General features: G+C 37.0%; 1 protein-coding gene across 6 annotated transcripts in view; it reads left to right on the top strand.

Moving 5' to 3' along the window:
• BCAS3 (breast carcinoma amplified sequence 3) overlaps positions 1–12477 on the top strand; it is a 591772-nt gene that overhangs the window by 256542 nt on the left and 322753 nt on the right. For 5 of the 6 annotated variants that reach the window (XM_010861584.1, XM_010861585.1, XM_010861583.1 and 2 more), the window contains exon 17: positions 3535–3579. The exons of the other annotated variant lie outside the window; for it this stretch is intronic. In XM_010861584.1, coding sequence (XP_010859886.1) covers positions 3535–3579 — 45 coding nt within the window. The remainder of the gene's footprint in view (positions 1–3534; positions 3580–12477) is intronic. 6 annotated transcript variants of the gene reach the window in all.

The following is a 12477-nucleotide window of genomic DNA, read 5'->3' on the forward strand; positions in this document are numbered from 1 at the left end:
AGGTATTTACTGGTTCTGTAGGTGGGACAATAAGCTGGTCTTTTGAACTGTAGAAACTTAAAGTTTTGTTTCATTTTTGTTTGGTTTTGGGGGTCACTCAGAAGCCACTTAAGGCATAAAGGACTAAGATAAAACTTGAAATTATTTGCAATGAATCAGCATTTTTCTGATGTTTGGTTTTTTTTTTTTAACTTTTTATTTTATATTGGAGTATGCTGCTGCTGCTGCTAAGCCGCTTCAGTCGTGTCCGACTCTGTGCGACCCCAGAGATGGCAGCCCACCAGGCTCCCCCGTCCCTGGGATTCTCCAGGCAAGAACACTGGAGTGGGTTGCCATTTCCTTCTCCAGTGCATGAGAGTGAAAAGTGAAAGTGAAGTCGCTCAGTCGTGTCCGACTCTTAGTGACCCCATGGACTGCAGCCTACCAGGCTCCTCCGTCCATGGGATTTTCCAGGCAAGAGTACTGAAGTGGGGTGCCATTGCCTTCTCCAATATTGGAGTATAGCTGATTAACAATGTTGTGATAGTTTCAGGTGGACAGCAAAAGCACTTAGCCATACATATACATGTATCCATTTTTCCCCAAACTCCCCTCCCTTCCAGGCTGCCTCTTAACATTGAGCAGGCATAGTTAGGGAGTTTGGGGTGGACCTGTATACACTGCTGTATTTAAAATGGATAACCAGGTTCCAATGGGAACCCTGTATTCTGATATTTGGAATGAGATGGGAGACTTATCCAGCTTCTATACAATGTATGGGAAAGAGCAACTCATGCCCAGACATTCCAGATCACAAAGGCTTCTGTCAGAATTGTTTGGACTGTTTGATTAATTCAGGGGTGTGCCTAAGGAAGAAAATGAAAAGAAGTTGGGTAGTATGTGTCAACAATAACTTCTTATTTAGGCAGTATCTTAGGGGCTTCCCTCATCACTCAGTTGGTAAAGAATCTGCCTGCAATGCAGGAGACCCCAGTTCGATTCCTGGATCGGGAAGATCCACTGGAGGAGGGATGGGCTACCCACTCCGGTATTCTTGGGCTTCCCTTGTGGCTCAGCTGGTAAAGAATCTGCCTGCAATGCAGCAGACCTGGGTTCGGAAGACCTCTGAGTTAGGAAGATCCCCTGGAGAAGGGAAAGGCTATCCACTCCAGTATTCTGGCCTGGAGAATTCCATGGACTGTATAGTCCGTGGGGTGGCAGAGTTGGACACGACTGAGCAACTTTCACTTTGACTTGTGGGCATGTGGAAATGTTTTGAACCTTCCGTTTTCTGATCGTTATTTCATGGCATCACAGTGCCACTGAGAGATTGGTGTCTTCACATGGTCACAGTTATTTAAATTGGTGTTGGTCAAAATACAAGATGAGTTCCATTAACATTTTGTTTCTGATGTAATCAGTGAATCATGAAATCAATGGACAGGGGAATCATGGCTAACTTTTTTTTCATTAGTGAAATAGAATATAATAAAATGTCATCTTGCTCCTTGTTCTTCAAACTTAACAACCTTATATTATCTAGGAGCTTGTTAGAAATAGAGAATTGAAGATCCCACCCAGACCTACCTACCTTGTCATAATATGAATTAATCGTCACTGAAACTAAATCCCAGCATTAATGTCTACAAAACATTGAAATGGAAAAAGTAAAATTGATCACAACACAACCCCCCACATTCATTAAATTATTTCAGTTTGTTGTGTTCAGGTACATATGAGCTTATACTTTAGTACATTTATCCCTCAGTATCCGAGGGGGATTGGTTCCCACCCCGTACTGAAATCTGTGGATGGTCAAGTTCCTTATATGAAATGGCCTAGTATTTGCATAACCTACACACATCTATAGGAGAAGGCAATGGCACCCCACTCCAGTGCTCTTGCCTGGAAAATCCCATGGACGGAGGAGCCTGGTGGGCTGCAGTCCATGGGGTCACAAAAGTCGGACATGACTGAGCGACTTCACTTTCACTTTCCACTTTCATGCATTGGAGAAAGAAATGGCAACCCACTCCAGTGTTCTTGCCTGGAGAATCCAGGGACGGGGGAGCCTGGTGGGCTGCGGTCTGTGGGGTCGCACAGAGTCGGACACGACTGAGCGACTCAGCAGCAGCCGCAGCACACACACACCTATGCATATACTTTAAGTCTTTTCTAAGTTGTAAATAGTTGCTGGTGCATACCGAGTTTTACCTTTTGGAACTTTCTGGAATTTTTTTTCCTGAATATTTTTGATCTATGGCTGGTTGTGGGTATGGGCCTTCTGGATATGGAGGGCCAACTGCATATTTCCGTGGGTACAGTCAAAACAATTTTGAAATGCATTGTTTTAGATGTGAGTGGTGAAATCATATCTCTGGTTGTGGTCTTATCATTAACTGTGGGAGAGATTGCTTTGCTTTGCATTTGAATCATCTCTAAAGTTTTCTAATATCTCTGTCTTCCAACTCACAGTTTCTTCTAATATTAATAGTTTCTTGCTTTTTTGTTCTCTTTTTCATATCTTCTGTACTTCAGTCCTCAGAACTGTACTCAGTGTTGTGTGTCCACTTCACTGGGAGATTGATGCTAATTAGCATGAGTTTTCTGTTTTAATGTTCTTGGCACCAAAGTTGAAGGAGAGAATTACCAAGTTATGCAGTGCTCTTTCTTTCTCAGTTTGTTATGTCTTCCTTCCAAATGTTAGATGCAACAACAGTATTTTGTTCTGGATATAATTAAGTCAGTCTTCTTTTTGTGCAAGTATGCATAGCATGTCTTAAATGCTATGAACAGAATATTAAGAAGAAATATGTGTAACATGGAAGTCTGCCTTTGTATCCCCAGCTATATTTAAAACAAGCAATTGTGGCTTTAGTTTCCTGTATTCCAACCTAGCCCGGTATAGGCCAGATAGAGGAAGCTAACCTCTTCTGTCATTATTAAGAGAAATGCTGATTTCCTGGAATGTGACCCTAAAATGGAAGTAAATCACACCACAGACTTGTATTCAGTGTTAGTTCCTTTGACCAGCAGTATGCAGTACAACTTACTGTAATTAAGCAGCTTAGAAAATACGTACTTTCTGTGGCTCTGAGACAACTGGTGAACGGCAACAACGCTTATCAAATTTTTATCGAGTCCTCTTTCACTAGTGTTAAACATTTCGTGTCGCACAACCACACATGTGTTGCTACTGGTTCCACTCTTTTCTCCGTCCAGTTATTCCATTTAATTTGTACTTTGTTTTAAAGGGCCTCTGAAGTAAATTTTATTTTACCTTAGGAACCCTACAGGGGTGCTCCAGAAAAGGGGGAGAAACAGAGCATTTTGAAATCTGTAACCTTATGAAAATGAAGGGACTTGTTACCACACATCCTTCTGTTCAATGGTTATGTCAGACTTGTTAGTATTGACAGCAGAATTGCAAAAGGTTACTAATTTTTTTAGCCATTTAATCCATACTCTTTAACAGTGTGATCAACATGTATTTGTTAATATTAAATGAATTTTCCTCTAATATTTTTTGTGCATTTTCCCCCCTTTTCCATGAAGGCCTTATCTGTTTGGAGCGGGGTGTTTTTCCATAAAAGCTCCATGGTGAGTCTCAGTTCGGTCCCGCATGCCTAATTCATTTGCTGTACTCTCCGAAAGTAACTCTGTTTTGTACTTTGTTTTCAATTGCATGGCCTGATCACAGATAGATGCACCGAATTCCTGAGTCATTGGTAGATGTTGGTATTTACGCCTGAAAAGATTCGTTTTCTTGGTTTCATTTCATTTCTTGAAAATTCATATTAAAAAACCATAGAATAATATTTTTAAAAAAAGAAAGGAGAAGAATTCTCTCATAATAATGCTGGTGTATAAGACATGGCCAACACCCACATTTAAAGCTTTTAGTATTATAGTGATAGAAGATAGAAACTCCCTATATGACATGCTGAACTTCTGAAGGCATGATTTGTTTTGAAATATAAATATATTTAAGTTATACTAAAAATACCCTATAAATTTTTACTGCATTTTATTTGGTACGAAAGGCAAAAGAGTCAGTTCTGTTTTGAATAGTTTAGGTAGGTAAGGAGCTACATGGGGAAATTTGGGTTTTACGTACACACTCCTAAATTCCTAAATAACTTATTATTTTGAGTTATTAGCACCTACCCACTATAACTCGTTTACATTCTTATATAAGAGTGCATAAAATATAACTTTGTCAGTCTTAGCATGATGATCATAGAAAAGAAACAGTATATTTCATACTTTCATGCAAAGATGTGCAATAGAATGTGTTTAGAGCTTGGTGTAATATGTTTAACAAGATAGTTAAGAGTCAGAATTCCAGAATCAGACTGTCTAGGTCTTACGTTCCAGGTCACACACTTACTACCTGTATGATCTTGGGTACTTTTCTAAAGCCAGTCTATATCTTGGTTTCCTTATTTCTGTTAGAGTTACCAGTAGTACCTACCTTATAGGTTCATTATGAGGATTAAATGAACTAGCGTATAAATTACTTAGAACAGTGCCTGGCACATAATAAGAGCTCAGTAAATGTTACCTGTCATGCTATGATTTATTTTCTGGTTTAAGGGGGAAATTCCATTTTAGAGAAGAAACTTTTTTAAGTTAGATCATGGTTTTGTTGTTTTGTTTTGGTTCTAGGAATGAGTGAGCCCAAGAGACATTTTGGTTAATTTATATCAATTTTATAAATTTAGTCAGAATACATGTATGTTCAATTCTCATAACTGCTTCTGAGACTTGTTTATACTGTCTTATGGTCCTAGGGAAAAGTCTTACAGTCTTTTTTCCTCTTGGACAAAAAGAAACTTAAATAATTTGACACAAACTAATTTCAGTGTTCATACGCTAATAGGAACATCTGAAAAGTTCATTATTGCATTAGAGTAGGGTGATAAATCATCGTAAAGATTTCCTCTTTAGAATGCGGTATCAAAGTTAGCACACAGATTGTGAAACTGTGATAAGCAAATTCAGGGTATACATGAGTAAAAATTCCCTGAAAGTCAATCTTTATTCTTGTGTTAACTAGATTTTCTTCCAAAAACAAATAAGATACTTGGATCTTACTGAGGAGCTTGTAGCAAACAGTGGAGTTTTAAATGCCAGATTCAACATATGACAAGATTTCTTTGTAGACTCAATTTAGAATTGAATTCCATCTCGGGATAAATTTCTCATTTTAAGTACAAAGAAAGGAGTTTTAGTATGTTAATAAAGTTTGAAGTTTTAGCATAGACGTAAAGATGGAATGACAAATGTTGTATGTGAAATAAGAAAAGCCCATGCCTTCAACAGCTTATGTGCTCCTCAAATTTAAGCAAAAGCACTTGTCAACCAGAAATGATTTGAGGTTGAAACAAGATTAAAAGAGCCAGATTAAAGAAAGGGATATATGAAATATAGTAGACTTTTAAATCATTGCCTGTCTTTTAGAAGACTGCTTTGTGGTTTGTTTGATGCCATCGTTAGCTAGCAAGAAACTCGTTTTTAGTCACTTGTACTAGCCTAAAAGATCCTCCTTTAAAATACGTCTCTTTACTGGTGGTGCATGTTTTTCCCATTAAGATCTTAATGAAACCTCAAATTAAGGCAGCAAAATGAATATAAATTTGACAACTTCTTCCATGTTGTTTATAAAAAGCTTCTTTGTTTTAAGAGTTTTTACTATTTTTCCATGTTGTTTAGCATTCAACCTGAGAATGTTTTTATTTACTGTTTTAGAATAAATATTATGTTAAATAAAATTATCTCTTTATTTCATCACGTTTTTAGGACTTTCAGTATAGGGTAGGATTTGTATTTTGGAAGAATATGAAACTTTTATAGTTCCTCTTAAAATGTTATATAAATTTCATACAAATTTTTATTATTTTTCAGTTGAAACATTTATATTTAGCTGAGATTTTGCTTTTGATCGATCATGATTTCTGCTCATTTCTCCATTCTTTGATAAACTGTTTTAATTGTTAAATGCATGTGGCTTCAGATGAGTCAGTTTATAATAATTTCTTTTCCTTTGACAACCGAATAAGCTTGTTAGAAAGTTAACTATGCAGACCAACTTCAACACTTTAGCCATTTTATACATTCTGAAGATTATGTATTTTCTAGGATTTTGGAATTTAAATGATGGTATAAATGATGTAAAAGAATCACACACATGATACACTTTTTAAATGCAGAAAATTTAAGAGAAATACAGTGAAATTTTAAAAATGAATTTTGCTTTCAATATTACAAATAAGTAACAAGTTGTTATGGAGTTCCTAATCTGCATCTAGTAAACTTTCCTAGTTTTTGAATTTCTTAGTGAAAGAAAAAATATATGCAGAACAGTATAGACAAAAGGTAGTTCATTTGAATATATCTTTATAGTATATAAGGGTAATTTTAAAGAAGAGTTAAAACTTACGTATCAAATTATATTTAAAGTTTTAATTAGTGCCACGTTTTCAATATGTTTATAAATAGTTAATTTAAACTAGTTATTCTGACACTATTGAAAAAAATATAAATTCATTTTCAGAAGAAAAGATTTATATGGAGAGGAGAATCTTATCTGCCGGGTTCAAAGAAAATCTCTTAGACCTTTAAAAAGAATTTGTGATAGAATACTTTTAGATACCTGGTTAGTATCTTTTTAAAAAATACAGTACTTTCATTTTCCTTCTTAGTTTTTATTTTAGAAAATAAAGCTGAGAATGAGGGAAACTTCTAAATTCCTTTTGAAAGGCTAATCACAGTGAGGAATATAAAGAAGAGCTTTTTCTCTTTAACACAAGGTATAACACCACTTGTAATTCTTATATAAATATTGTCTAAGATTTGAACTAAAGTATTGACTGTCCCCTTGTGATTTAGGGAATGAAAGAAATGGTGCTTCTCTCTCAGCTGAGCCCTTTTCCATGCTTGTGTCCTAAACAAGGCCCCAGACCTCATTGTTGCTTTTCATGCCATCCACAGATTCACCACTCATATCCTATTTTATAGAACATAGAAAATTATCCAGATGCACATAATTTTGCTATAATTTTAAAGCCTATATCATTAGAGTCTTGCTTTTTTTTTTTTGGTCTGTCTGTGGTTAGAGTGTGGAGAAAAAAACAAGCAGAGAAATTTAATATGTTTATCTGACTGAATTACATAATACAGAAGGAGCCAATGGGTAACTTCAATAGTCTTTGTAAATATTTTTAAAGATGTCATCATGTTAATGTCCCTAGAACATCTGATGGCATTAAAAATGATTCTCATTCTATGGTTAGATGGTTAGGTCTCCCAGAAGAAATGACGAAATATTAAAATCCTCAGTTTCAATTTAGCACCTTATTTGTTGTTGTTTTTTTAATCATATATTTATATGAGTTTTGATTATGTTGTCTCTTAATAAGTTTTGTAAATGTGATGCTTTCTGATATGGTGAAGGTTGAATTCATTCTGTAGTCCATTATGTTTTGCTCACAAGTGAAGGCAAATTTTTCTTTTAATTTTTGACCTTGGAATTATTTATGGCACAGGAGAGTATAGTGCAGGAGTCATTAATGGATAGGAGTCCACCAGCTCTATCAGGATGTTTTGTATTCATTTGTAATGATGACACAATTGAATTTCTGGACCCTCGTATACACATAATTTTTTTTCTATCAACTCATAATTGAGTAAATTAGTTAAACAGTGAGAGGCATTTGTTTTAAACTTGCAAATGTCTTATAATAGAATAAAGGGAGATAGATATTGAGAAGAAAGAAAAGAAGGCTAATATTGGAGTGCTTTTCTAAAATGGTTGGAACACCAATCTATAAATAAGCATGAGTTACAAGGCTAGCACTTTTCTCTTTTATTCTTTTCACATATGTATCATTTTTCAATATTTTATCTTTCTGCCAACAAAAGGTAATTTTGCAATAGAAATATTCTGGGTCATTGGGAAAAGTTCAATTCTGCTTCCACCCAATATTCCACCTGGTCTTGGTCTTTTAAAATTTTAGGATAAAGGGGAAATTGAATCAATATTAAATTTTCTTCCTTTGGACATTTCATATAGAAAATACTTTATTAATAATAATATTTTCTTTAGATTATGTCTCTTTTCTATTTTTCTGAAAATCTTGTACACATATACTGCACATATTTAAAATTTCTATTTTGCTTAAATACCATAATTATTCCAAAGGTAGACTGATGATAGGACTAACTTGTTATGACCATGTTCGCCAAATATGCTGAGTACCCAATACATTGCCTTGTGTCATGCAGGAGGTGGCAAGTTATTTTCAGGGATAAAAACTTTTAATATTAAACACCAACTTTTACTAATGTGATGTATGAAGGCCCTATCAGAAGAATAAGAAGAAATGATGAAATATAAGAATAAAAATGATAGTTTTTTCATAATTTTAAGAATATTTTTAACATAAGGTACTTATTCTCTGCAGGAAATAATGAGTTTATGTAAAATGGTACTATATTGATGCATTTTAGTCGTGTGTTCAGAAACTGAGTTATGTGTAACATTAAAGAAGTCTGAGACTTCAGCTTTTGACATTGAATAATTAGACTGTAAGCCAGTAAACATACAAAATATATATTTGCTTGACTAAAGACTAAATTGATTATTATATTACAAAGGTAGCCAACTGGCCCAGTAGCAACTTTTAAAATCTATTTAGCATACATAGCTTAGATGCACCATAGACTCTCTTAAGAAGTGGCATGCTACTTGTTTTGTCTTGTTGCTTCAGTTCAGTCCAGTTCAGTCGCACAGTCGTTTCCAACTCTTTGTGACCCCATGGATTGCAGCACGCCAGGCCTCCCTGTCCATCACCAACTCCCGGAGTTTACTCAAACTCCGGTGTCCATTGAGTCGGTGATGCCATCCAACCATCTCATCTTCTGTCATCCCCTTCTCCTCCCGCCTTCAATCTTTCCCAGCATCAGGGTGTTTTCAAATGAGTCAGTTCTTCACTTCAGGTGGCCAAAGTATTGGAGTGTCAGCTTCAGTCTTGTTGCTTACCACATGATTTAAACAACAAAAACAAAAATAACTCAGGAATTTGCAAAGAACTTTGAATTTGTATATTTTGTACTGTCATTGCTCCTTGATGGTGATTCTAGTAAAAAATAAGTCATACAGTAGAAACACCTTTCAAAAAAATTCTGGAATTTTTTTCCCCCTCTCTCCTCAGCCTTCCAGCCTCCAGAAACTAACCAATGGAAGTTAAAAGATGCTCTTAATAGTTACAGGAACTTAGAGTTCCCTGATAGCAGTTCAATAACAGAAACAAGGGCTCAGTGGTAAAGAATCCACCTATCAATGCAGGAGACAGAGGAGACGTGGGTTTGATCCCTGGGTCAGGAAGATCCCCTGGAGGAGGAAATGGCAACCCACCCCAGTATTCTTGCTGGGAAAATCCAAGTCCATGGGGTTGCAAAGAATTGGTCATTACTGAGCACACACACAATGGAAATAAAGACTATGAAGGAACCTCACGAATAGCTGGGAAAAGAGAAACGAAAGCCAGAGGTGAAAGGGAAAGAAATACTGAACTGAATGTAGAATTCCAGAGAAGAGCAAGGAGAGACAAGAAAGCCTTCTTAAGTGAACAGTGCAAAGAAATAGAGGAAAATGATAGGATGGGAAAGACTAGAGATCACTTCAAGAAAACTGAAGATACCAAAGGAACAGTTCATGCAAAGATGAGCACAATAAAAAACGGAAACAGTAAGACCTAACAGAAGCAGAAGAGCTGGCAGGGAGGGATACACAGAAGAACTGTACAAAAAAGGTCTTAATGACCTGGATAACCATGATGGTGTGGTCACTCACATTCTGGAGTGTAATGTCAAGAGGGCCTTAAGAAGCATTACTATGAACAAAGCTGGTGGAGATGATGGAATTCCCGCTGAGCTATTTAAAATCCTAAAAGATGTTGCTGTTAAAGTGCTGCACTCAACATACCAACAAATTTTGAAAACTCAGCAGTGGCCACAGGTCTGGAAGAAGGTCAGTTTTCATTCCAGTCCCAAAGAAGGCCAATGCCAAAGAATGTTCAAACTACCATACAGTTGTGCTCATTTCACATGCTAGCAAGGTAATGCTCAAAATCCTTCAAGCCAGGCTTCTACAGTATGTGAACCGAGAACTTCCAGATGTGTAAGCTGGATTTAGGAAAGGCAGAGGAATCAGAGATCAAATTGCGAACATCGTTGGATCATAGAAAAAGTAAGAGAGTTCCAGGAAACATCTGCTTCTTCATTGACGACATCAAAGCCTTTGAGTGTGTGGATCACAACAAACTGGGGAAAATTCTTAAAGAGTTGGGAATACCAAACCACCTTACCTGCCTCCTGAAAGGCCTGTATGCAGGTCAAGAAGCAACAATTAGAACTGGACATGGAACAATGGGCTGGTTCAGAATTGGAAAACTACATCAAGGCTGTACACTGTCACCTTGCTTATTTAACTTACATGCACGTTAAGTACGTCATGCAAAATGCCAGGCTGGATAAATCACAAACTGGAATCAAGATTGCCAGCCTTTGATATGCAGATGATACTACCTGATGGCGGAAAGCGAAGAGGAACTAAAGCTCCGAGGAGCTCAGGTGCTGCTTGGTGAGGGTAAAAGCGGAGAGTGAAAAAGTAGGCTTAAAACTCAGCTTTCAAAAAACTAAGATCAGAGCATTCAGTCCCATCAATTCATGGCAAATAGATGGGGAAAAAGTGGAAGCAGTGACAGATTTTATTTTTTGGGGCTCCAGAATCACTGCAGGTGGTGACTGCAGCCATACTTGCTCCTTAGAGGAAAAGCTATGACAAACCTAGGCAGCGTATTAAAAAGCAGAGGCATCCTTTGCTGACAAAGGTCCATGTAGTTAAAGTTACGGTTTTTCCAGTAATCATGTGTGGATATGAGAGTTAGACCATAAAGAAGGCTGAGCACCAAAGAATTGATGCTTTCAAATTGTGGTGCTGGAAGAGACTCTTGAGAGTCCCTTGGATTGCAGGGAGATCAGATCAGTTAGTCCTAAAGGAAATCAACCCTGAGTACTCATGGAAGGACTGATGCTGAAGCTGAAGCTCCAGTATTTTGACTACCTGATGTGAAGAGCTAACTCATTGGAAAAGATCCTGTGCTGGGAAAGATTGAAGGCTAAAGGAGAAAAGGGTGGCAGACCATGAGGTGGTTATATAGTATCACCAACTCAGTGGACGTGAATTTGAGCAAACTCCAGGAGATAGTGAAGGAGAAGCCTGGTGTGCTGCAGTCCATGGGATCACAGAGTTGAACGTGACTGAGCGACTGAATAACATTGCAGCTGTGGCAAATGCAGCAGAGATATGAAATTGTTGGTAGAAACATTCATTTTATCACAGAATCTTGACACACACACGAAGCTATTGTTTTATGCCCTGTCAGTGGAAGTCTTCGGTGTTTTAGGCATGGATGTGATTTTTATGGGTAATAACTTGGAGTGTTTAGAAAATGTTAATGTTGGAAAGAAGAGGCCTTGTCATATATGACAAGGTGCATTGTATGGATTTTGTCAGAGGCACACACCAAAAGGACCAAACAGAATGGCTTCTGAGCCAGACATTTTGCTTTCCCTACCAGGAAGACATCAAAACAGAGGGCTCAGGAAATCAGATATGTGAGAGACTATTTCAGGTGTCATAACACCTGGAAACTGAGATTACCGAACTGAAGTCTGATCTTTTAAAAACTTAGTTGAAGACTGTGTGCTATTAAGAGATAATTAGCATTAAGAACTAAGGTATGGGAAGGCACTGCCCTGAGCGCTTTCTGCATGTTACAAAATCAGTGGTTCTTAAACCTGAGCGGTTGCCAGAATCTCCTGGAGGGTCTGTTAAAACCAATTGTCAGAGTGGGGCATGGCTTGAAGATTATTTGCATGTCTAAGAACTTCTCAGTGCCAGGGTCCACACTTTGAGAACACATGTAATATGGTAATCCTTATAATAACCCTATGAGGTAGGCATTATGATCTTTCTATTTTATATATTGGTTGTGTGAGGTCAGAGAGGTTAAGTAACTTAAACGAAATTCACACAGGTGCTTTTGCACCTGGGATTCAGATTCATGTTTTTACCTGACCCTCAAAACCCAATCTTTTTCCATCTAACCTTCATTAAAAGACAAAGAGATAAAGGATAATGAGCAAAGGAAAGTAGAAATAATGTCATTTGACATTGGAGACTGTCTAGCAGAGTTTATAAGGTCCCTGGCGAAATTGCTAAGGAACTCTGGGGGCAGACTTTGACATAGAGAAGAGATACAGGATTGAAAGAAGACAATAGGTTGTTATCAGAAGTTGATTGTACTAGAAGCTGATTTGGGGAAAGCAAAGGGGGAAGCTTGTACTTTTTTTACAGTAGTTACGTGAAGTAGCAGAAGTTACTTATTGTATTCTTAAATATTAGAAGAAACAGAACAAAAATAGACCTAT

Source organism: Bison bison, unplaced genomic scaffold (assembly GCF_000754665.1).
Source record: "Bison bison bison isolate TAMUID 2011002044 unplaced genomic scaffold, Bison_UMD1.0 scf7180017864472, whole genome shotgun sequence".
In the NCBI taxonomy this organism is placed as follows: Eukaryota; Metazoa; Chordata; class Mammalia; order Artiodactyla; family Bovidae; genus Bison; species Bison bison.